The sequence below is a fragment of the Carcharodon carcharias genome, chromosome X (genome assembly GCF_017639515.1).
Source record: "Carcharodon carcharias isolate sCarCar2 chromosome X, sCarCar2.pri, whole genome shotgun sequence".
NCBI lineage: Eukaryota > Metazoa > Chordata > Chondrichthyes > Lamniformes > Lamnidae > Carcharodon > Carcharodon carcharias.
In genome coordinates, this window is record NC_054507.1 from 23,461,769 (window position 1) to 23,488,505 (window position 26,737).

The following is a 26,737-nucleotide window of genomic DNA, read 5'->3' on the forward strand; positions in this document are numbered from 1 at the left end:
TAGTGCTTAAATTTGCTACCCTCCAATCTGCAGAAACCGTTCCAGAACTTATAGAATGAAGATGATCACTAATGCATCCATTATCTCCATAACTACCTTTTTCAACACTCTGGGATGTAGAATATCAGGTCCTGAGGACTTTTATCAACCCTCAGTCCCATTAATTTCTCCAATACAACTTTCTTACTAATGCTAATTTCCTTCAACTCCTCATTGCCCCTAGTCCCTTGGATCTCTAATTCTGGGAGATTTCTTGTATCTTCCTCAGTGAAGACAGACACAAAGTAATCATTTAGCTTCTCTGCCATTGCTCTATTCTCCATTATAAATTCTCCTGGCTCTGCCTGTAATGGACCCACATTTGTCTTAGCGAAACCTTTCCTTTTACATATCTACAGAAACATTTACAGTCCATTTTTATGTTTTTACTAGCTTACATTCATATTCTACTCTCCCTTCTTCATCAGTTTCTTGGTCCTCCTTTGCCTGTATTCTAAAATGCTGCCAATCCTCAGGTTTACTACTATTTCTGGCAACTTTATAGGCCTTTTAATCTTATCCAATCCTCAGGTTCCTTAGTTAGCCATGGTTGAATGACTTTTCGTTTTGGATTTTTGTGCTTTGAAGGAATGTATAGTTGCTGTAATAATTCTTTAAAGACTATCCACTGCCTATGTACCGTCATACCTTTTAATGCATTTTACAATCCAACTCAGCCAATTTGCCCCTTATACCTTCATAATTTCCTTTCTTTAAATTTAACATCCTGGCTTCTGATTGAACTATCTCACTTTCAAACATAATGTAAAACTCTATCATATTATGGTCACCCATCCCTAAAGGTTCTTTTACAAGATTATTAATTAACCCTTTCTCGTCACAAAATACTAGATCTAAAAAAGCCTGTTCTCTCGTCAGTTCCTCAAAATACAGCTCTAAAGAACCATCCCGAGCACACTCCAGAAGCTTGTCTTCCAGAACATTAGAGGTCATTAGGTTTACCCAGTCTACATGCAGATTGAAGTCACCCATGCTTACTGTATTACCCTTGCTACGTGCTTCACTAATCTCCAGATGAATACCATGACCCACATTACCACTACTGCTTGGTGGCCTGTAAACAACTCCTACCAATATCTGCTGTTTCTTCGCTCCTTCCAAACAGATTCCACATTTTGTTCTTCTGATCTGAGATCCTCCCTTACTGATGTACTGATCCTATTCCCTTATTAACAGCACAACATCACCTGTCCTTCCTAAATGTTGAAAATCCTTGAATATTGAGTTCCCAGTCTTCATCACGCTGTAGCCACATTTCTGTAATGGCAATTAGATCATACCCATTTACCTCTATTTGTGCCTTTAAATCATTTACCTTGTTGCGAATACTGTGTTCATTCAGGTAGAATGCCCTTAACTTTGTCTTTTTGACATAATTCTGTATTCTAAGCCTAGCTGTCACTCGCCTTTGTTTTGCCTGCCTTCTAATTTTACTTGCTACTTTTCTACTTCCTGTTACCAGCTTTACTTACTTCCAATTTGAGCTACGCCTCAGGCTCCCAATAAGACATAGGAGCAGGAGTAGACCATTCGGCCCATTGAGTCTGCTCTGCCATTCAATGCGATCATGGCCAATCTGATAAGCCTCAACTCCACTTTCCTGCCTTTTCCCCATAACCCTTGATTCTTTTACTGATTAAAAATCTGTGTATCTCAGCCTTGAATATACTTCACAACCCAGCCTCTCCAGCCTTCCGCAGTAAAGAATTCCACAGATTTACTACCCTCAGAGAAATTCCTCCTCATCTCGGTTTTAAATGGGCACCCCCTTACTCTGAGATTATGCCACCCTCATCTGGAGCGCCCTGAGAAGAGCCCACAGAGACGACAGGCAGCTGCTGCGCCGACGTGAGGTCGGTTCGGACCTCCCTGTTCACCATGCATGGATGGGCACCGAGCTGGGAAATTTGGTGCCCAGACCATCTCCCACACTGGCACTGACCAGCTGAGGTCAATGTCGATGTGAGGGCTTGCTGGTCCAAGCGCATCCCCAGGAAGCCCTGATTGGACTCCTGGAGGAGCTTCTCCACGAATGTCGCCACTCTCTCCGTGGAGGACGCATGGAGCTTGGCCATGAGGCTCATTGCTTCGGCGAGCGTCCGCATAGACTCCTCCACCACGGACACCAAGCCAAGCATAGCTTCATGTATCTCCACCAGATGGTTTTGCACACCCGGCCGCAATTCCTGCGTTTGCTGTGTCAGCTGGCATCTCCCCAGTCGTCTAGAGGCACATCATCAGCCACCGACTGAGCATGTGCCTGGTCCCCTGCAGTCCTCTAACTGCTGGCACCATGGGCAATCTCTGTCTCTGCCCGCTCTTCCAGGGACTGTGAAGCGCCCCGGGACACTACCGATGATCTGATTCCCACTGAGGTGCTAGTATCTGCGCTGGTGCCTGCCTGGCAGAGATGGTGTGATGCTGGTGAGTCCGAAACTTCAGAGCCCTCAGGTGTGAGAGGGGGCCTCTGCTGCTCCTCCTCCCGGCCCTGCTCCATTGATGCTGAAAGGAAGAGCAAGGACATTGGATCAGTTAACATGTGGAGACAATGTCCATGTGCATCCCTGTCCCCCGGATCATTATGCGCTCATCCTTCCATAAGCAATGGTCAAGCCATGTTACAAACTTCAATCACTGAACGTTCAGCAGTGCCATGGCTGCTGGGATACTAATGGTGACCTCACTGCTGGGCTAACATACCTGCCCGTAGCACCCCAGCCTCACTGACACCGGTTGGCCTGGGCACATGGCACCTCTCCAGATCTAGGGCCTCCTGCTCGAACAAGGTAAGCATTGCCACCTGGGCCAGCCCTCCGCCAGTCCTCACCTGCTTGGCGGCATTATGTGCATTCTTCTCCTGAAAAAGAGAGAAGAGCATTGATTAGTGCTACTTGTACCTGGACTCTCTTCACAGCTGGCCCACCCCAACCAGAGCGGGGCATTGCAGAGCTCCAGTGCCTCCTCACCCTGCTGCTGCCGAACACTCACACAAAGATGCCAGTTCTGTTCCCCCTCCCCCACCCCCCCTTGGCCACATGTTGCCTCTATCACATGTGGCACTACATGGTCTAATCTTCCATAGCAAGGAGGCGCAAGCACATGGAGCGCAGAGAGCAGCAGATCGATCAGTGCCACGCCACCTTGAAGCTCCCCTCCCAGCATGTCATCACCATGACTTTGACATGTCCTGGAGTTCCAGCACTGTGCCTAGGTGCAAATCCTCCAGGTTGCCCCCAAAACAGTCATGTGGGTCTCAGTGGAGCACAAGCTGCAGGTGTAGAGCCCATCTCTTCACCACCCTCCCAGGGTGAGCTCACATGGGCAATATCTGCAGGCCCACCCAGCGAAGGACACACGCTGTCAATGATTCAATGCAGCCACTACACTCAGAGTGGGAGGGGATGTGGCTAGGGGGGGAAAGCCTACCTGCTGGGTTAAGTGACCAATGCCAACATGGTACTCACCCTTCCAGGGCGCAAAAGGTCATTGAAATGTTTGTGGCACCGGATCCAGGTGCGTTGCACTATGTCGTGGGAACTCACTATCTCCAACACCTCCTCCAAGGCACGTTTGGTCATGTGGGGGGGGGGGGGGGGCCTCCTTCTCCTGTGCTAGGGTACGAGGACCTCCCGCCATGCTGCCACCTCCTCAAGGAAGGCAGCAAGGCAATTGTCCGAAAAACGAGGGGCACAGTGCCCCCCTGCCCTACCCTCCTGTTCCTGCCTGTCCTGTTCACCAGCAGCACTCTCGGGAGCCCTTCCACTGGCCATGACTCACAGCCTTTGAAAGGCTGCAGCAGCTTTTAAAACAGGCCGCCAGGTCGCCATTGGACCCGACAGTCATTGCAGTCCTGCCATCGCCCACCCACTTCCCCTGTCCTCAGGAGCCACAATTCACACTGGGCGGGCCTTAATTGGCCTGCCCGCGTAAAATGGCAGCATGGACCCAATTGCGGGCCGCAATTGGGTCCATGCCCACCTGCACCCGCTCTACCCACCCAACAGGTAGAAAATTCTGCCCTATATATTTAAAGAAGCTCTTACTGTCTGTTCTTATATTACTTGCTAGTTTACAGAACCACAGAATCAGACAGTGCAGAAGAGGCCCTTTGGCCCATTGAGTCTGCACCGACACGTGAGAAACACTTGACCTACCTACCTAATCCTACTTACCAGCACTTGGCCCATAGCCTTGAATGTTATGACGTCTCAAGTGCTCATCCAGGTTTACTATCAAAGTTTATTTCCTCCCTCTTTTTTTTTTGGTCATCTTCTGTTGGTTTTCAGAACTTTCCCAATCCACTGGCTTACCACTAATCTTTGCCACATTGTATGTTTTTTCTTTCAATTTGATATTATCCTTAACTTCCTTGGTTAACCATGGTTGGTTTATCCCTTTCCTACAGTCCTTCTTCCTCACTGGGATATATCTTTGTTGTGAGTCATGAACTCCTTTCTTAAACGTCTGCCATTGTTCATCCTTTCCCAGTCCACTCCAGCCAGCTTTGCCCTCATCCCTTATTTAAGTTTAGCACAGTTGTTTCCGAACTAAGTTTCTTACTCTCAAACTGAATGCTAAATTCCACCATGTTATGGTCACTGTTTCCTAGGGGATCTTTTACTCTGAGATAATTTATTAAACCTGCTTCACTACACATTATCAGATCCAAAATAGCCTGATCCGTGTTTGGATCCACAACATATTGTTCTAGGAAACTGTCCCAAATACAGTTTATGAATTCTTGCTCATGGCTACCTCTGCCTGTTTCATTTTCCCAATCTACATGAAGATTATGATTTTATGATATTAATCCCATGATTAATATACTGCCTTTTTACATGCCCTCATTATTTCCTGAGTTATTCTCTGTCTAACAGCACAGTTAGTTCGAGACTACATTTTTTTTTATTCGTTCATGGGATGTGGGGGTCGCTGGCTAGGCCAGCATTTTTGCCTATCCCCTAAATGCCCTTGTTCAGAGGGCATTTAAGAGTCAACCACATTGCTGTGGTCTGGAGTCACATGTAGGCCAGACTAGGTAAGGACAGCAGATTTCCTTCCCCAAGGGACATTAGTGATTTTTACAACAATCGACAACGGTCATCATTAGGCTTTTAATTCCAGATTTTTATTGAATTCAAATTCCACCATCTGCTGTGGCAGGATTCAAACCCCAATGCATTACCCTGGGTCCCTGGATTACTAGTCCACCAACAATACCACTACGCTAAGGCCTCCCACCAGTGTCTTCTTCCCCTTGTTATTTCTTACCTCCACCCATTTGGATTCTACATCTTCAGATCCAAGATCGTTTCTTGCTATCATACTTATCCATCTCATACTAACTAAGCTACTCCACCACCCTTTCCTTCCTGCCTGTCCTTTCGAAAAGTCACATACTCCTGAATATTTAGTTCCCAGCTTTGATCTCCTTGTAACCTTGTCTCCGTAATGGTGATAAGATCATTCCCATTAACCTCTATTTGTGCCATTAATTCATTTATTTTGTTCTGAATACTACATGCATTTAAGTAAAGAGCCATTAATTTTGCCTTTTTACCATTTTTCCCCCTTTAACCCTATTTGCTGCTGTTTTTTAATGTTTGTACACTCTGTCCCTTCCTGTCACACTCTGGGTATCATTAATTAAGTAGCTGCTCTGCAATGCCACCATATTCTTTTGCTTTGTAAGCCTACTTATCCCCTCTCCAGAATCCTCCCCCGCCATCTCCCTGATAAGCTAGTTTAACCAGTCCCCAACAGCGCCAGCAAATCTCCCTGCGAGGCTGTCATGACCGATGCAGTTGGTACAGCTGAGTTATTTAAAAATCCCAGAGGGAAACTTTAATTGACTGTCATAACCTATAATTTTAAGTGTTATTTTGAGATGCGACTCTAAATTCAGGAATCAGACCACCAGTTCTCGAGGTTTTACATTAAACTAAATGAAACATTTTATTAATTTATGCAGGTTAAAACACATGGCTACAAATGACTACCATCCTAACTTTTAACAAATTCCCAAACTAATCTTCATTAAGGCAACAGCAACCCATAGACTTAACCAGAGACCAAGTAAAGCATTTTCAAATTATGAATTCAAAATGAGGTTCTTTTCACTTTGGTTCCTGTGGAGCCAGTTGGAGGCTTACAGCTGCCTTTTGATCCCACATTGCCTCTGCTCTGCACACCTGAAAACTGAAGTTATACACTACCCATTGAATGTTAATTCTCATTGTAACAACAACCTCTGAACTAAACCTCTCTAACAATAAAACCCCTTTCATAGTACCAATTTTATTAGTAATATAAACATATTGCTTGGTATCTGCTAGATAGGTGTCTGTTTTAACCCCACTTCTTGAATGCTCTATTCAAAAAATGCAAATGCACGCGCTCTCCTCTTACATATCAAAACTAGTGCACATCAAAGCACCCAGACTAGCTGGCTTTAATCCAATTACGACACACCCACAGACTAAATATCTATTTTAAAAGAAAAATATTTTCCAATGATATTATATACATTAATAGCTTCATGACAGAGGATATTAGTCCTGGTGCTGTTAAGGTGTAACCCACCCATCTTGTACAGGTCTCACCTGCCCCAGATCTGGTCCCAATGCCTCAGAAATCTGATGCCCTCCCTTCTATGCCAATTCTCCAGCCACGTTTAAATCAATCAATTCTTCTATTCCCATGCTCACTAGCACATGGCACTGGGAATAATCCTGAGATTACAGTTCTTGAGGTCCTGCTTTTTAATCACCTTAATTCCTAACTCCCCAAAATCTGCTTTCAGGACCTCATTCCTCTTCTTACCTATGTCATCGGTGCCTATGTGGACCATGACCTCCGGCAGTTAACTGGCTGTTCACCAGCAACACCCGTGCATCGTCCTCAAAGTGCCTCGGAGGAGAGATACAATGCGGCGCTTTCTGTGACAAGGTCCATCATAGAGCAAGCCATTGGCATCCTGAAGATGTGCTTCCGATGTTTGCACTGTTCAGGTGGGGCTCTACAGTACTCTCCACTGAAGGGATCCCACATCATTGTGATCTGCTGTGCACTGCACAATCTGGCACTTCAAAGGAGAGGTCACTTGCCAGAGGGAGACACGGAGGAGGCAGAGATTTCCTCGGCGAGGAGGATTTGGAAGGGACAGAACCTGAAGAGGGCCTGGATGGAGACTTTCCATGTGAAGATGTCATTGCAGTGGCACGACGTGGAAGAAGTACTCGTGACACGCTGATTGCCATTAGGTTCCAAGAGGAGTAAGATCCACATAAGGTGACAATTGCACATTCCTCCTGTGCCCTAGAGGCATGGAAATGATCAGGAAGTCCTTTTCAAACATCCACATCTCAAGCAAGCTCATCTTTCAGCCTGGGACCAGTAACCCTCAGGGATCACAAAGGTATCAGCTTTGGAAAGGTCAGCAACCAATGCTTAATGTGGCACCTGCACGATGTGAAAGGCAGCATACCAGCACACAACCTCAGTCAACTGCACATTGTACAGCCTTTGCCACCAGCACGCGACACTTCCAGTGGCCACTTAGATTTTGACTTGGTTGCAGTGAACATAATGCATCCAAGAAGTGTGCTTTCACACTCACAAGGGACACAGCTCAGTCCTAATGTCACAACATTAGATGTCACCCTCTAAGACACAGGAGCATACATTATTCAATTGTGTGCTGCAAGACTTAACGAGCATTTCTGTATCTACATGCACTTTCAGGCTCTGGGTTGACACATCTACCTTAGATGACACAAGGGGCAAGTGACTAACATGACTCTGCTAAATATAACAAGAATCTGAAGGGACATGAAGACAGACCATTGATGAGTGGCATCTTAGATCACCCTTGAAATAAGACAACACAAAATCATATGCAAGAGGCATTCACATCCTGTGACGTTGGGTCATAAAATCAAATTCTATTTACAAAGGTGCATTACATAAACAGTGAATGAGCACCCATACCACCAGTGTCTAATCATAGTTTCTTAACTTTATGTACTCTACCACTACACCTGGGTGCAGCTCTGACATCCGCAGCAGAGGTGGAGACAGCCTGCTGACTGCTATGCCCTGTTGTCTGAGATGACTTTGGCAGCCATTCTCTGGAGGCCCAGGGCCTGGAGGGCCCTGGCTTGCTGTGGGTCTCCTGCTCTGGGGCAGGTGCACCCTCCTCGGCCTGAGCAGCTGGAGCTGATGGGGTCACAAGCAGAGGGGATTGGGAACGGCTTGGAAACATTTGGAGTCTTCTGTGTGGATGGTCCTGGGGTGTCTAGCAATGCTCTTCTACCCTTTGAGTTCCCGAGGGCCCATAACTGACGCTGAAGAGAGGGGGCACCTGGTGGGAGGCTGAGGTACCCTGTCCCCCGCGCCTATGCCTAAAGCGATAAGAGTGCAAGTCTGCATGCAAATCCAGCAGAAACTGGAGTCAGCTCTTGCATTTCAAGGGTTCCCCCACTGGTCTGGGATCTCTCCCTGTTGTTGTGGGCTAGCTTACCTACATGAAGACAGATGGAATGGAATGTGATGCGAACAGGTGGAAGAGAAGTTGGAAACATGCATGGCTGCTGTGTGTAGTGTGCCCTCCCCAGTAAAGGCAGAAGATGTTGAGTGTGCAGGATGATACATGAGAGTGTGGTGATGTTAAAGTGTGTGTGAGACATTCAGTGCAGATCTGCCTTCTGCTAATAGTGTTTGAGATCCATGTGGACTACAACCCTTAGAGCACCTGATGCCCTTATGAGAGTGAGTGTCCAGAGTGAGTAGAAGGTAGACTTACCCTGGCTGAACAGAAAAGATCATTCATCCACTTCCTACATTGCAACATGTTTCTTTTCTCAGTGCTACAGGCATAGGCCTCCCTGGCAACCTCCTCCCAGGCTGACGAGGTCAGGTTGATCGCCCTCCTGCTTCCATTCCTCAGGAAGAGGACATATCAGCGTTCACGCCTGGAGGAGAATCATCAGGAGTTGTGGCTGAATTGAGGCACACAGGGCTTGTTTCTCCTGGAGGACATATCATTTGGCCACACCACACAGCTGGCCTGCAGAGAGTGAATATGTGTTTGGGCGCAGCTTAAATATGGCACGAGGAACTTTGACCCCATGACATAATGGCAGGTGGACGAATCAGCACCCCCCCCCATGAGCTGATGCATTATTAATCGGCTTTCCATCAGAAGATCAGGTGTGAGAACCCACCCCGCCAATCAGCGGGAAATTTGCTGACTATCCTGCATGCCACCACGCTTAGTCTGCAAAATGGAAAATTCTGATCTAAGTTTTCTTTGCCAAAGTTCAGAAAGTACCATGCATTAAAATTGCATATATCCTTTAAGTGTTTTCTCTTCCAAAAATCTATATGTATTCAGTTCCTTCTTGAATCCACCTCCCTGGGCAATTGAATAATCACCACAGTCTGCGTGGAGTAGTTAAATCTAAACTGTCTGTTCTCCTTCTCTGAGCTTCAGTGCATGCCTCATTGTTGAGCAGTGTGACTTGTTTTAAATAGAATGCGTTCAGTTTATCCATACATCTTAAAATCTTGAACACCCCATTAAGATTCCTCTGTTATTTTTTTGTATAATATATATAATAAAATAAAATATAACATCCAATTGTAATCTTCAGGTTTTTCTTCTCATCTTGAAGTCACAAAGTATTTACTTGTTTCTTTGAGTATCTCAAAGTATCCTCCAAATTATGTCTATTTTATTACCTTAAAGACACTAGGAACTTGAAGCTTTGGTGATGGAATTCCCAGGCCATAGTCAATAAGAACCATAGACAAGATAGTCAGGAAAACAGCAAAGTCACTTATCATTGATCGCACCTGCCAATAAATATAGTAAATGAACAGAACAGGGTTAATGTCTCTGTTAGAACAATAAAAGCAAAAGTATTATACAAAGTATTATATTCATTCACCAAGAATGTCAATGGTCAGTTCTAGCTTTCTGTGAAATAAATAGTGTACAAAGCCAGAGGGGGAAAAAAAATCTAGGTAACACAATAGCTTCACCAAAATGAAATTAGGTCCAAAAGAACAAATCTTTTATAACAATAAAATAAAAACAAAATACTGTAGATGCTGGAGATCTGAAATAAAAACAGAGTGCCGGAAAAACTCAGCAGGTCTGGCAGCATCCATGGAAAGAAAAACAGAGTTAATGTTTCAAGTCCAATATGACTCTTCCTCGTTCTGAAGAAGTCATATTTATCTCAAAATGTTAACTCTGTTTCTCTTGCCACAGATGCTGCAGGCCTGCTGAGTTTTTCCAGCATTTTCTGTTTTTATTTCAAACCTTTTATAACAATGGGTGTAGCCCTTTTCCATTAAAACTCCCCACCCAGTGGTCACCCATATTGAGCCAAACCTTTAGATGACATGTTAGCAGGATCTGGGAGCAGGTTGCTACATGCCCTCATACTCAGAGTAGCTTAACATTATACCTGGAAAACTAGATCAAAGATTTTTTTTAAAAAAAGCTTTGTTATCTTACAAAAGCACAACCTGCAAAACTGTAGGAAAAAGTTTTTAAAACAAAGCTGGAAAAACAGATTGCACGTACCTTAGTTGGAAAATAGTGACTTGTTTTAAACTGTTTGAGGAACCCTGACAGGGCAAATGTAGAAAAGAATAGTATAACAGACCAGAAGAGGACATCAGGGGTGTATGGTCCATGGTGTCCACACGAAGGACCAACAAATTCACCATGAAATGTCCTACAGTCCTGGATGATGAAAAGCAGCAAACAGGTTATATTAAAAACGATGCATTGTACTAATTTTCTGGAAAGCCATGATAATAGGCTTCTTCAGTGGATAGTATCCTCCACACACTATTGGAGCAATCTGTACCAGGTTATCACTCTATGGGAAAAGGATCATATTGAGACAACCATCCTTTATGACATTTTGTCACATGATGACATCACTGTCAGAGGTATGCCTACATAATCCTTACCAATCTCACACATCAAAAGACCTGGCCGGACCTTGACCAGCAATTTGTTTCTCCTAACATCAGGATTTAAATCATTCAGTCTTGCACACTGTCACATTTAGATATACTTTTTCTCTCAATCTATAAAAAAAAAATTAATTTATACTTTGTCTATATTGAGAATTCAACTCATTTAAAAAATATACAAATATTGGTGCTTTATAAATGTTATTTGGATTACTTCATAAGGCAACTTCACAAAGGTCATCAATTGGCATCTCATTCAGAGATGCATAGGAAACAGCCATAGCATGAAGGAAATGATCTTTAACCTGCTCTGGGCTTCTGGTTGAAATGGTGGTTGCAAAGTAGGGATACTCTCAACTATCCATTTGTCTGGTCTACTGTTTACTCATTAGTTTGCCTTGGATTCTCGCACTATAGGGAAAAAAATAATCGTTGAGCCTGCCTAAACTGTCCTGCTCAAGAGACATGATAACTCAGAGTTTGGCAAGCATCTATACTGCATAGATGTCAGTTTGACTTGCGTGCTAGGAGTTTAAATGTTGGGATAGAAAACCAAATAAAATTGGGAAGCAATTTCATGTAAAATTCCCATGCAAATCCTGTTGAAATGGCAAATCAATTATGATTGATTAACATTATGGTTTACTAACTATAAACCAAGACAATCATTAAACAGTAATGTTTTTCATTCAGGAAGTGAACTTAAATATTCAAAATATTTAAACAGTTGATACATGAATTTGTAAAGTACTAAATGAAAGCCACGTGAGGAACCAGTGACGAATGGGTACAATTTCCATATAACTTGCATGAAATGAGGCATTAGGCAGGTGTAATCCCCGAGTGAAGAGAATATTGAAAGTTAGTTGAGCAAAAGCTGAAATTGGTGGGCATACATAAAACATACTTTGCTTCAATATTTACAAAAGCATCAATATTTTAAACAATGTAAACCCTGAATCAATAAAGCGAGATAAGATAATAAATAAAAGGAAATCAAAAGATTAATTAATTAAGCTAAAAGACAACAAAGTGCCAAGACCTAATGAAATCCTGTAGGAAAGAGGGAAGAAATATGAGAGGCCTGAAAATGTATAATTGAGGGTTCTGTTGAGAGCTGGAAGACTTGAGGATGGCCAACCTAATGCCCATTTTAAAAAAGGAAATCCGAACTAACGCAGGTAATTACCATACAACCTAAAGAACAAAGCTTCTGCTTTTTTCTTTCTTTTGTACGTTTGCCCTGAAAAGGGCAGCCTGGTAATGTTTTCTGATGGATTCTTGTCCAGTGCCAAACTGTATCAACACCTTAGTCTCCTGGGAAAATGGTAAGAAAGCACAATAACCTGGTCAAGCTGGATAAATTAACAGAATATTTGATACCCTGTCTTTCTAATTTAACCTCCCCCTATAGATTTTGTTCCAAACTTAGTTGACAAGAGGTCCAATGCACAGGGCAAAGAACTTCTAACTGAGGAAAAACAAATTGGTGCAATGGCAGAGATCCTGGGGCTTGCTTGGCACAGGAGGATGCTGAATGAAGAATTAGTCACATTTTCTGATTTCACTTCTAAAATCAACTCAACAAAATCTTTTGCATATTTGTTCATAGTGGTATCCTTTACAGTTTACTTCTTTAGTTTGTTATTTAGTTCATACAAATATTATCCAAAATAGCTACTACTGGAATATCATAAATTTTGTTTCAAAGAATATATATATATATATACTCTCTTCCTACCTGTCAATAGTTTTTGCACAGGTATCCAAATATGTAGCATTTAACCATACCCCTCTGTTGTCATTAATACCAATACAATTAACTGTCCTTTTAGTGGTTTGGAGGACCTGAAAATTATCTTTTATGAAAAGCAAAAATATACAATTTTTCTCTATAATTAGCAGCTTGCGAACAATATTATAATAAGGCACAGGATGAAAACTTAGAATGTGACCCTGGACCCTTGATTTTTTTTTTGGTGCTATTTATTGCTTTCTTCACAGCAGCAGTGGGCCTAATTAAGAGACCATTCACAACCCTCCTTTATCCATATCCATAATCTTGAGCCAGGTTCATTTCCCAAACAAGTAACTAATTGAAAAATCCCTTTTTTTTGTAACTTACACTGACAGTTAGATTTGCCCAAGGAACTGACGATCTTGTAATATTGTGCTTCTCCCAGTGCTCTAGAGTTCTGTTGTTAGGATTACGAGGCTCTGTACATATACAGCTAAAGTGAACAGAAACAGAAAATTAAGCTTAATATATATATTGTAACTGGATGAGCATGTGCCTTTTCAGTTTGAACCAATTCTTTCTGAAGTATTAACAGAGAAAAAAACTAAAATGCACTTCACCTGGTGAAAGTGGTTCATTAGTTTAAATAAAAATAGCTGGTCTACTTATTTAAAATCATTGTTACATATTTGCCTTATTTATACCCCTTTACATTATGGCTTCTCCCCTCATTTTGCACAAACTGCTCAGGCAGAATGGCAAAGAGCAAGAATATCTCATATTACCACAGGTCCAGTTTATCTGCTACAAAATGTGGGCTATCCCTGCTGAAAACTGATGTCATTCAGCAGAAGTGTAGTTGTCAGATTCAAGTGATAAATATTCCATGAAACCTGAACTCTAAACCAGGGCTGTGAGAAATAAGCATGTTCACCATCACACAACCAGATTGTCCTTAATTTTGACACTTAATAGTTTAGTCTTTTTAGATACCATTTCCCTCATCAACACTTGTACCCAAATGAAGAAATCATATTCGGCTTGAAACGTTAACTGTTCTCTCTCCGCAGATGCTGCCAGACCTGTTGAATATTCCCAGCACTTTCTGTTTTTATTTCTAGCATCCCCAATATTTTGCTTTTATCCCAAAGATCTCAAGTTTGATTCCCAGGCCAAGATTTTAAGGCCGCGCTGCGGCAAGCCATTTAAATCTCCATTCAGTTTGGCTGGACCGTAATATCCTGCTTGGGAGGTTGGGGGGGGGGGGGGGGGGGGGGGTTTGTAAAATCCTGGCCCCAATCTGCAAGGAGTTAGCTGATCTCAAGGGATCAAATATAATATTTCCAAGTTTGTTGATGAGACAAAACTAGGTGGGAATGTGATTGTGAGTAGGATGCAAAGAGGCTTCAAAGGGATGTAGACAGGCTAAGTGAGTGGGCAAGAACATGGCAGATGGAATATAATGTGGAAAAATGTGAAGTTATCCACTTTGGTAACAAAAACAGAAATGCAGCCTATTTCTTAAATGGTGAGAGACTGGGAAGTATTGAAGTACAAAGAGATCTGATGTCCTTGTTCATAAGTCACTAAAAGTTGGCATGCAGGTGCAGCAAGCACTTAGGAAGGCAAATGGTATGTTGGCTTTTATTGCAAGAAGACTTGAGTACAGGAGTAAAGAAGTCTTGCTACAATTGTATTGAGCTTTGGTGAGACCACACCTGGGGTATTGTGTACAGCTTTGGTCTCCTTACCTAAGGAAGGATATACTTGTCATAGAGGGAGTGCAGCAAAGGTTCACCAGACTGATCCCTGGGATGGTGGATTGTCCTATGAGGAGAGATTGAGGAGCCTAGGCCTGTATTCTCTACAGTTTAGAAGAATGAGAGGTGATCTCATTGATGCATACAAATTTCATACAGGGTGGATGCAGGTAGGATGCTTCCCCTGTCTGGGAGGTCTAGAACCAGGGGACACAGTCTCAGAATAAGAAGTAAGCCATTTAGGACTGAGATGAGGAAGATTTGCTTCACTCAGAGAGCGGTGAATCTTTGGAATTCTCTATCCCAGAGGGCTATGGAGGCTCAGTCATTGAGTATTTTCAAGACAGAGATCGAGAGATTTCTAGGTATTAAAGATAAGAAGAGAAATGGGGATCCTGCAGAAAAATGGCACTGAGGTAGAAAATCAGCCATGATCTGGTATTCAACCATTCAGGTGGAGCAGGCTTGAGGGACCAAATGGCCAACTTCTGCTCCTATTTCCTATGTTAAGTATATGACAGTCGGAGTGTTAGAATTGACCTCCTTGCCTCTGGGCAAGGGAAGGGAAAATAAGATGGGATTCTTGCTCTTGATAAACATCCAATGACCCCCTGCTGGGAAATGAAATGTGTCAACAGGATCATGTTTGGCTGTGATGCCCCCAGCCACATGGTGAAACAACCTCCTAATAATTAATGTACAGGTTTACATTTCAAAAGGAATCATCTGACTAAGGTATTGGATATCAACCGGTTCCCATAGAATGCTAATGCTGAAGGGGGGAAGAAAGTTGGCAATAAATACAAAGTACAATGCTTACAAGTACTGAGTGAGCTGGTCCAGATTTGTGTGCATGTTGAAAGAATAGATTTCTCCCAAATGGATCAGCTTTTCCAGAGCTTCATAGATGAAAATTATGCAGATGAGAGAGGCAAATGCCTCCTCAGTGAAACGAGTTATGTAACAAACAAGAGAGCTTGCATCAGTGGCAACAAGCAAGATACACAGGAAAGATGTCCAAAGTCCAATATTCGCTCTCAAGGAAAGGTAGGATAAGTCATAGTCCCTATAAAAAGGAGAGAAAATCCAATTAAAGAAATGTAAAATTAGGTCTAGTAAGATGGACATACCTGAATTCTAATGCTAATCTAGAGATCAACATCGGCTGATTAACTTGAGCAGTGCTAATCTTCCCTGCTACAGAAGTGCATTCAAAGCAAAGCCAGTAGCTTTACCAGAATAGAGGAGTGAGAGAAGATGCATTAAAATTGGGCATACAACATAGTATGAACAGTTACAAAGTTTGGATCTGTAATTTTAAACATTTGTGTTGGGGTGTGGCAAATCCATAGGGCAGAATCTTTGGGTCAGCGAGTGGAGGCGGGCTCCGCTCGCCAACGCGTAAAATGACACGTGGTGACATCGGGCGTGCGTCCCGATGTCACCACACGTCATTCAGGTCCTCAGGTCGGCGGGCACGCAGCGGAGTCGGCTGCACATCTGCCGACCTGTCAAAGGCCTATTAAGGCCACTTAGATTCCACTTAAGATAATTAACTAAGCTGCCTGTCCAACCTTAAGGTTGGTGGGCAGGCGAAGAGCCAAGGCGGCCTTCACATTTATCATGAAACCTCATCCACGGGCAGGATGAGGTTCCAAGAAGGGATTATAAATTTTTTTATTAAAATTCATTGACATGCCCCAGCTCATGTGACACTGTCACATGAGGAGACGTCTTAAAAATGTTTTATTTTCTTTATTAAAATTTTTAATAATCAAAATAATCTCCCTGAGGCACGGAGCTGCCTCAGGGAGATTTCTGCACTCCTTCACGCGCATGTGTGAAAGAGCGCAGGCCCCAACTCAGCCTGGTCCCTCTGCCCGCACAGGGACCGCTCAGCCTTAAATTGGGCCGCCCAAATAAAATGGCAGCACCCAGCCGATCGCAGGTGGTGATCTGCTCCGCACTTGCCCACCCCCGCCCAACTTCCCCCGACAGGAAGAAAATTCTCCCCAGACTGAGTGGGGCTCAGCTGAACAGGTTTTGCTGTGATACCATGGCAGCTAATAAATCTTCTAGGTTGCAGAAATGAACATTTCTAACTAGTTTCCTGATTCAAGGATTGAATGTTATAGGATGCTTTGTACTCAAGGCGAAAGATCAGTAATGGGGAGTAGAACACCTTCCATTATCTCTTCTTTTGTATCCCAGTGCCCCAATCTCAGAAAGTCGGCTTTTACTGTGCCAGTATTAAGTTTCCATTTTCTACACTAGCCATCCTTAGGGTTCCCCTAATGATTTTGCTCATTCTGTGTTAAGTATTGTGAACTGGAACTCATTTCAGTTGGGATCCTCCTAGCCAGAGATTTTCATCTCCACAGTCCAAGGTGAATTTGAATCCAGGTGGCAGAGTTGAAAAGTCAGTGTTGAACTGACTGCTTCATCCAGTGCTTGCAGAACTGAAAATTGATGACTAGAACAGTTACTCAACACTTTAACCGGATACTTTGAGAGACTAGGAACTACTAAAAGGAGGAAGGTGGTTATTAAAGCATTTAAGGTTACTCAATACCTGACAATATCAGCTTTAAATATTCCTGAAATGAAACAGTCTGTAAAAACAGATTTTTATTTTGCTGCTTTAAGAAGTTGAGACTTATCTCACTTTATCACAGAACTTGACTGATAACCATACCGTATTTAGTATAATTTCACACATTTTCTTTTTACAAAAGCACTGCCATTGAAACCTTCCTGAAATTAATCAACAATACTTTTAATTTGGTTTCATTAGGTCATGGCCTCCTATAAATCTATAGAACAGTTTTGAAATGGGGTAACTTTTATTAGTTAACAGTTTATTGAATAGCAAGTCTGATTTAAAAATTAAAGTGCTCAAAGGATCATTACATGTTAATTACCTGTTTTTGTTCTAGATATTTTTCAAATACTGTGTTTTGACGGGGACAATGAGGGTGACTAATAGGAGAGGCACAGAATCTGACAATATGAGGAAACCAAAGATATACAGATGAAATGATAAGAGCTGAAGGGTTCATGGTTCTCTATCCACTGATAATTCTATCCCCGTACCTAGTTAGCTTAGTAATTTTTCTATCAGCACTCAATAATACAATAAAACCTTAAAAAAATACCTGAACTGGATAGAAAAAATGTAGCGTTCAAGTTATTCAGTTAATTTAAATAGTTTATCAATGTCAGAACCTGCTTCTTTAAGCCAAAGCTTTTCAAACTGAGGTTCCAGACTCTAGCATTTCAGAAACAAAAACAAAAATACCTGGAAAAACTCAGCATGTCTGACAGCATCTGCAGAGAGGAACACAGTTAACGTTTTGAGTCCGTTTGACTCATCAGAACTAAGGAAATAGAGAAATGAAGTGAAATTATAAACTGGTTGAGGGGGGTGGGACAGGTAGAGCTGGAAAGAGGGCCAGTGATAGGTGGAGGCAAAGACAAAAGGACAAAGGGGTGTTGATGGTGGTGATATTAGCTAAGGAATGTGCTAATGGTGACATTAAGGGTAGAAAGCAGGACGAGCAAGTGACAGATAGCCCTAGTGGGGGTGGGGTAGGGGGAAGGGATCGAAATAGGCTAAAAGGTGGAGAAAAAACAATGGATAGAAATGAATTTAAAAATAATAGAAATAGGTGGGAAAAGAAAAATATGAAAAAATGATAAATTATTGGAAAAAGGGGGATCGGAAAGGGAGTGGGGATGGAGAAGAGAGTTCATGATTTAAAATTGTTGAACTCAATATCCAGTCCGGAAGGCTGTAGGGTGCCTAGTCGGAAGATGAGGTGCTGTTCCTCCAGTTTGCGTTGAGCTTCACTGGAACAATGCAGCAGGCCAAGGATGGACACGTGTGCATGAGAGCAGGGTGGTGTGTTGAAATGGTAAGCGACAGGGAGGTCTGGGTCATGCTTGCGGACAGACCAAAGGTGTTTGGTATCTCCAATATCACCACCGTCAACACCCCTTTGTCCTTTTGTCTTTGACATCTTTGGCAATCTCTTCTTTGCCTCCACCTATCACTGGCCCTCTATCCGGCTTCACCTGTCCCACCCCGCCTCAGCCAGCTTATATTTCACCTCATTTCTATCTTTCCTTAGTTCTGATGAAGAGTCATACGGACTCGAAACGTTAACTGTATTCCTCTCCACAGATGCTGTCAGACCTGCTGAGTTTTTCCAGCTCTTTTTGCTTTTGTTTCAGAGTTCCAGCATCCGCAGTACTTTGCTTTTATCTAGAATTTCAGGGTTTGCAAGAGCATCAGATTTCTGTTCTATTCCATACCATTTGTGTTGACTTACTGGCACGTTATTTTACTTAGTGTATATAATCATCAAAAATATTTTCAACAATGATAGCACTGATTTGCTTTGGTTGCTGGTGTGGTTTTTCAGAAGTTGGGACATGCGAGTGTATCAATATTTGAAGGGGTCCCTCAGAGCTTGCCAATGTTTGCAGGGGATTCCGCGCTCAAAAAAGCACTGCTTGAAGTAGCAAACATCCTCCAGTGCTTTGAAGCTTTATAAACGCTTCTCTTAACAGTAACTTACTTGCAGAATTTGAATAAAATCTTTTCAAATACCAGCACAGGACCTGTACTGCCCAGAATAGTGAGAGGTTGTCCAGCAAAGAGGGAATATGCTATTCCTGTCATGGAAGCTCCAAACAGAGACTCAATCGCACTCTGAAAGAGACCAAAAATAATTGTAACTGTGACTGAAACAATTCAATTCAGTTAGTCCATTGAAAGAAGTGGGAAAAGTCAATAAAGCTGTTTAAGAAAAAACTTGGTGTCCTTGGCTTTATAAATAGTTGCATACAGTACACCAGCAAAGAAGGTATACTACATCTTTAAACATCACTGGCTAGGCCAGTTGGAGTATTGTGTCCAATACTGGGAACTGCATTTTAGGAAGGATGTCAAAACCTTGGAGAGGATGCAGAGGAGATTTACTAGAATGGTGCTGGAAATGTGATACTTTAGTTATGTGGAAAGACTAAAGAAGCTGGGGTTGTTCTCCTGAGGACAGAGAAAATTGAGGGGAGATACAATAGAAGTGTTCAAAATTCTGAGGGGATTTGATAGCATAAATAAGGAAAAACTCTTTCCACTGTCAACCGGGTTAGTAACCAAAGAACACAGAATTAAGACAATTTGCAAAAGAACCAGAGGGGAGATGAGGAAAATATATTTTTTAAAAATGAAAGTTATTATGATCTAGAATGCACTGCCTGAAAGGTGGTGGAAGCACATTCAATCATAACTTTTTGAAGGGGATTGAATATATACATGAAAAGGAGAAATTTGCATGGCTATAGGGCAAAAGCAGGGGGTGTTTTGTTAATTAGATAGCTCTTTCAAAGACCCTGTATAGGCACAATGGGCTGAATGGCCTCATTCTGTATAGTAAGATTCGATGGTTGGTTACAAACAGACTACCAAAAAAAGCTGCATGTGACAGTCAACTGGCTGCTGCACAAGAACACAAGGTAACACATAAGATAGGAGCAGCAGTAGACCATACGGCCCATCGAGCCGGCTTCACCATTCAGCGCAATTATGGCTGAGCTTGGGCTTCAACCACCACTCCCTATATCTTTTGATTCCGAGACACCAAAAATCTGTCTATCCCAGCCTTAATATATTCAATGATGGAGCATCCACAACACTCTGAGGGAGATAGTGGTGCAGTGATAATGTCACTACACTAGTAATCCAGAGGCCCAGGCTAATGTTCTGGGGACGCAGGTTCAGATCCCACTCTGGCAGCTGGTGGAATTTAAATTCAATTAATAAATCTGGAATATAAAGTTAGTCTCAGTAATGGTGACCACGAAACTATCATCAATTGTCATAAAAGCCCATCTGGTTCACTAATGCCCTTTAGGGAAGGAAATCTACCATCCTTATCTGGTCTGGCTTACATGTGACTCCAGACCCCACAGCAATGTGGTTGACTCTTAATTTCCCTCTAAAGTAGCCTAGCAAGCTCTCAGTTAATGGGCAATTAGGGATGAACAACAGATGCTGACCTTGCCAGCAATGCCCACATCCCATGAAAGAATGAATAAAAAAGTTTCCAAAGATTCATAATCTTTTGAGTGAAGTAATTTCTCCTCATCTCATTCCTAAATGATCAGCCCCTTATCCTGAGACTGTGCTCTCATGTTCTAGATTCTCCGACCAGTGGAAACAATCTCTCAGTGTCTACCCCATCTAGCCCCTTCAGAATTTTGTATGTTTCAAAGAGATCACCTCTCATTCTTCTAAACTCCAGAGAATACAGGTTCAATTTGCTCAGCCTCTCACCAAGGCTTACCTAGGTAGACACTGAAGCTATTCTTCCTGCAGATAAATCTCTTTTCATGTTTTCTGCTTTTGTCTAAAGCAATTGCTCATCTTCCTTGAGTCCAGCCACAAAATAAACACTTTGACATGTCCTTTGGTAAGGTAAAGAATACTTCAACTTGAGTTGGATTGCCTATATTTTCTAGGGATCATTGAATGCACTTTTTGAGGCCCACTGGTGGCTGCAACTGAATAAATTGAACTCCACTATTACTGCAAGGGAGATCCAGATTTTATCAGGGTCTTAGGGGTTGCATTCCATCATTCCATCTATTTTTTGTGAAAACCATAAACCAGCGGCCTTGACCTTTGTCTTGACCCACAGAGGCTTTTCTCACTTCTTGCAATGATGTGCACATAGACTCAGAATTTGACATTTGTTTAGTTTTCTCAAGAAGGTGATCACTGGTTAAACAATGAACAGTAGCATTGCTAAGACATACCATGTTCCATGTAGTGTGTAAAAATGGCTTCTGCCTCAATGCTTTGTTTTACCAAAAATGACCTGAGGTCACATGACTATGGCAAACCACACTACTCAAAAAGCAACAGTGCACAAAGGCATTTCTCCAAACACCCCCTTTTCTGTAAAAAGAAAAAAAATAAATTGCATGCACTACCATTTGCAGTTACAAGTTACACCCATCCATGGTCTATAAAGAAGCCATCACGCATGGACAAATAACTGTTTGTTCTTTCAATTATTTTCTGGGATGTCATGAGTGGCTCTTTAGCTTAATGTTCTCTACAAGCACTGCACTGACTGATGTGGTCCTTAATCTCATTGCTCATGTTTGGCCAGTGGAACACTTCTTTTGCCTTCCTCAGACTAGACTCAATTTCTTGATGGATTGCATGGATGCGCGTCAGCATCTCTTTTCTCGTCTCTTTAGGGACAATGACTCTAATCCCTTTGTACAAGATGCCATCTTGGGCAATCACTTCATCTCTGAATACCCAATGCTCTCTTATAGCAACAGGTGAGTCCTTGATGGTTTCAGGCCAACCTTTCATCATTACTTCCTGTAGCAATTGGAGAGTTGTATCCCATTGCATAGTTTGCTTGACCTGAGCAAGATGCTTGTCTGTCAGATTCAATGTCTCTGCTGGGTTGAAGACTTCCAGAGCATGTTGTGCTGTTGCTTCTTGTTGAATCTGGAAAATTTCACATGCTGTACTAGCATCATCAACTCCCTTCAAAGGGAGTGTCTCTCTTGACAGCAGGTCGACGATGTACATTTGCTTCCCTTGCTTGTACTTCATTTCCAAATGATATTGCTGAAAACAAAGTAACATCCTTTGCAGGTGTTTTGGAGTAGATAGAAGTGCTTCGAAAATTGCTTTGAAGTGGCTTGTGGTCAGAATCTACCGTCACTTTCTCTCTCTCTCCCAGGCACTGATTAAAATGTTCACAAGCAAAGACAATAGCCAGGCACTCTTTCTCAATCAGTGCATAACATCATTCTGTTTGCATTAATGTTCTGGATGCAAATGCAACTAGTTGTCCTTGCTACATGAAGGCTACCCCAAGTCTTGTTTTGCTGGTATCACACTGAAGGGTGACTTCATTGTTGACATCATAGCTCAGCACTGGCATTGTTGTCACTAGTTTGATGTGAGTGAAAGCTGCTGCTTGTTCTGTGCCCCAATATCACTGAACATCCTTTGCAGTGAACTTGCATAAAGGTTCATACTTTGATGACAAACTGAGCAAGAACTTTGCTAAATAGTTCACAAGTACAACAAATTGTTACATTGTCTTCACATCTGTTGGCTGCTGCATCTCTTCTACAGCTCAGACCTTATCAGGATCAGGATAAAGTCCTTCCGCTGTCAGCACACGACCTATGTACTTGACTTCAGCCATCTTCAGTTTCAGTTGTTTCTTGTTCAGCTTCAGGTTCATCTGGCGAGCTCTCTCCAGCAGTCACACTATATTCTGATCATGGTCTGCGAAGGCTTCTTCCATTGTACCTCCACATCCATAGACTAGCGGATCATCCACAATCGATTCCACTTCTGGACAATCATTGACTATCTCATGCTGTCTGCGTTGATACTCTTCTGGAACAGTAGAAATGCCAAGCGGCATGCGCAACCATCTGTACCTCCCAAATGGTGTCCAGACTGTAGTTATAAAACTGCTGCTTTCATCCAATTTCACTTGCCAGTATCCATCCTTCACATCTAGGGTGGTAAAGATCTTTGCCTTGGCACGTTGTAGTAAAATTTCTTCAATGGTTGACGTGGTGGCAGTGAGAGCTCTTTATTGAGATCCTTTGGATCTATGCACACACTCAGCTTTCCAGATTTTTTCACTGTTACCATATTGCTAATCCAGTCTGTAGGAGTTATCACTTTCTTGATTACTCCCATCTTTTCCAGCTCCTCTATCTTGTCTTTCAGGCTGGACTTGAGGGCTGCTGGAACTCTCCTTGTAAGATGCCCAGTTGGTCCCACATTCTCATCTACTTCAAGATGATATTCAACAAAAGACATCCAAAGCCTGTGAAAACATGTTTGTAATTTTTTAGGATTTGTTCAGCAGTCAATGGCTAGGTGCCATGTGAAACATTGCAAGTCTCTTCTAGTATATGGAGGGTGACCAGTCCGAGCTTTTAACTTGTTGCAGCTGAGATGAGGGGATTTTGCTTAGTGTCTACTGTCTGGAACTGCACATCTTCTTTCCTCCCATAGCATCAGGTGGGCTCCCAGCTTAGTTTGTCCTCTTGGGGTAAGCATTGTTCCATCATATAGTCTCAAATTTACCTATGACTGCTTCATTTTCAGGTCACCATCTTGAACAACCTCACGCAGGTCTGCGAAGCTCATGATGTTGCACGTAGCACCAGTACCTATCTGACACTTCACATTAACTTGATGCTCTCCTTCTGCAGTCATCGTTCCAATAGTCACAAGCCATTTTTCACCTTGAGACTTGACGGTGCCACCCTGTTCTTGAGTGTAGAGTGATTCATCAGAATCAATCATCGGCTGGGATTTTCCGTGCCCGCCAGCATCGGGCATGTTCAGTGGCGTGAGCAGACAATGACGCACGACTGGTTTCACAACATTGTGAAACTAGTTCGCGATCATCTGCTCAGCCCGCCAACGGCGAGCTGTGTTTCCTGCCATCAGACATTGGGAACCTCACTGTAATACATCTGCATATCATTATTAAGCCAGCCTACCAGAGTCGTTGTCCCCCCCCCCCCACCGCTGGATTGTCCGTCCGCGTCGGCGTGTATTTCACAACAGCACATAAAAGGCATGCACTTGGCGTGCTGCACTTTGAGGGGAATTTGGAGGTAAGTACACAGCAATGATGCGCAGCACTCACCAGTGTCGCCTATTGGACTTGGGGGGGGTGGGGAGAGTGGTCAAGGGTAGCCCTGCCATTGAATATAGCGCACAAGCATTCGGGGTGGAGGGGTAGGGTGGGCGGGGGAAGTGACCATGCACTGGGGAAACCTGTATAAAGTAACCATTCCTCTGCAGATGAGACAGTTTGGGTGCAGCCACATTGGTATGATTGTAGTTGGGCTTCTAGCTTATCTGCGCACTCAAGCAACGCAGAGGCATCAAAGTGCCACCAAGAGCTCCAAAGCTTTTCACCCCCTACTCCCCCCAGCACAGATTGCAAAGTAATGGGCGTTTTAGTGGAATGCAGAACAGTTGGCAACTGCACACGTTGTACAATCTCCTTGCTAAAGCTGGCCATGGAACAGTCACTGGTGAAGGCACTCACAGCCCCTAGCAATGTCAGCATCCGGGTTTGGACCAGTCTCCCCAATGGTTCAAGCTAACAGTGCAGCCTTGCAGGGCGATTTAGGAGAATGCCTGAGCCCGAGCTGAGAGCACAGCATGCAGTCCAGTGGGCAAAGCTGTTGCCAATCGGTTGGGTGGACTGGGGCGGAGGTGGGTGCAATTTCAGGCAACCATGCAGTGCACTAATCTCTGGCCATCCAAGTGATGGCCAGCGCTCTCCAGGAAGCATTAAGGGGCCTTCACTTTTAACCAGGACAGGTTCTTAGTACACCCATGCTAATCATATGTCTCTCTCTTTCATCCTGCAGGAGCAGTACATCAGGATCATGGAGCCTGGTGAACTAGCTGTATGCCTGATAGCCTACAGAGAGCAAAGACAACGAAGGAGATAGCGACTAAGGCTCCTGGCTGCGCAGAGGCAGGAGCAGCAACCTCAGGAAGGGGTGGTTGGGGCTCTTGCGCACACCGCTGAAGAGCCACAGCGAGCTCTTGCTGGTCAGCACCTAGCAACACCCATGGTCTATAGATGCCGCCTTTCATTCCTGCAGATGACCGAGAACCAGTGTCACCGAAGACTGTGCATGTCTAGAGAACTGATCAGTCACATCTGCCACCTGCTGCAGCATTCAGGGACATGGAGCGAATCCACTGCCAGTGGCTGTGAAAGTGACAGTGGTGCTCAATTTCTATGCCAGTGGCTCCTTTTAGGGTTCCACAAATGACCTCTGCGGGATTTCACAATCCACCACCCACAAATCCATCCATGAGGTCAAGGATGCCATCTTTGCAAGGGCACACAATTTTGTGCATTTCACCTGGGACTAGGAGAGCCAGCATGCAAGAGCAATCGGATTCGTCCAGATCTTGGGTTTCCCACAGATGCAGGGTGCAACTGATTACACTCACGTGGCCCTCAGGTCTCCATTGCAACACACGGTGGACTACATCAGCCACAAGGGATTCCACTCACTGAATGAGCAGCTGGTGTGCGACCACCAGAAACGCATCCTGCAGATGTGCGCATGGTTTCCAGGGAGTGCGCATGACTCCTACGTCCTCAGTCGGTCACAGAACCCTGAAGGCTTCCAGGGTCCACAGAAGCTGCAGGGTTGGCTCCTGGGGGACAAAGGCTACCCGAAGAGGCCGTGGCTGATGACACCCGTGTGGTGGCCTCAGACTGCAGCAGAGGTTCATGCCGCAGCTCGCACCTTGGTGGAGCAGACAATCAGGATGCTGAAGATGAGGTTCCGGTGCCTGGACCAGTCTGGTGGAGCCCTGCTATACGGTCCGCAGAGGTGTCATGCATCGTCGTCATCTGCTGCACCCTTTACAACCTGGCGCTGCAAAGGGGAGAGGAGCTGGCTGAGGAGGAGATGGAGGAGCTGCATGTCTCCTCCGATGAGGAGGGGGATGAGGGTGAGGAGGTCCTCTAAGGTGACGATGATGGGATGAAGCCCTCACACTGGGCTGGTGAGGCCGGCGCACTCGGGAGGCCCTCATAGCTGCTAGATTTGTGGAGGATGATGACGACATGCACTGAGGTGACCCCATAGATCCTCACATTGCGTCTGTGAATGTTTGACTGCAGTCTGGCTTATGGCAGTGCCAATATCCTCTGTGATAATGCTGCTGTCATGAGACGCAGTGGAGGCCCTAATTGTTGCTTGATTGCAGGAGGATGACGACAACATGCAGTGAGGACATTCCATAGATCTTCACATAGTCTCTGAGAATGTCTGACTCCTGTCTGGCCGAGGGCAGCTCACTTGTGCTCTGTGATCAGGGTCATATCATAAAAATGCACCAATGAAACTTTAGAAACACCTGATCCTTTGTCTGCTTTCAGCACCTGATCCCTTCAGGAGCACAGCATCACTGGTCACAGATGTTGAAGAGATGGGGGCCAGCCGCACCTTAAAAGGTGCTGAGCGCACACAGAGAAAATGACAGAACTTGTGGCGTCTGCCCACTACATTCTGGCAGGAAGAACCAGCACTGCCAAGGTGCAGGCATCAGTAATGTTTCCAGGCATTGAGA

General features: G+C 43.8%; 1 protein-coding gene across 1 annotated transcript in view; it reads right to left on the reverse strand.

Moving 5' to 3' along the window:
• The window catches only part of LOC121273232 (electroneutral sodium bicarbonate exchanger 1-like), a 595,872-nt gene that overhangs the window by 318,944 nt on the left and 250,191 nt on the right, over nt 1-26,737 (reverse strand). Inside the window, exons 13-17 of the mRNA XM_041180250.1 lie at nt 19,134-19,267; nt 15,374-15,619; nt 13,181-13,286; nt 10,655-10,816; nt 9,802-9,915 (exon numbers count right to left, since the gene is read on the reverse strand). Of these exons, the coding sequence (XP_041036184.1) occupies nt 9,802-9,915; nt 10,655-10,816; nt 13,181-13,286; nt 15,374-15,619; nt 19,134-19,267 (762 nt within the window). The remainder of the gene's footprint in view (nt 1-9,801; nt 9,916-10,654; nt 10,817-13,180; nt 13,287-15,373; nt 15,620-19,133; nt 19,268-26,737) is intronic.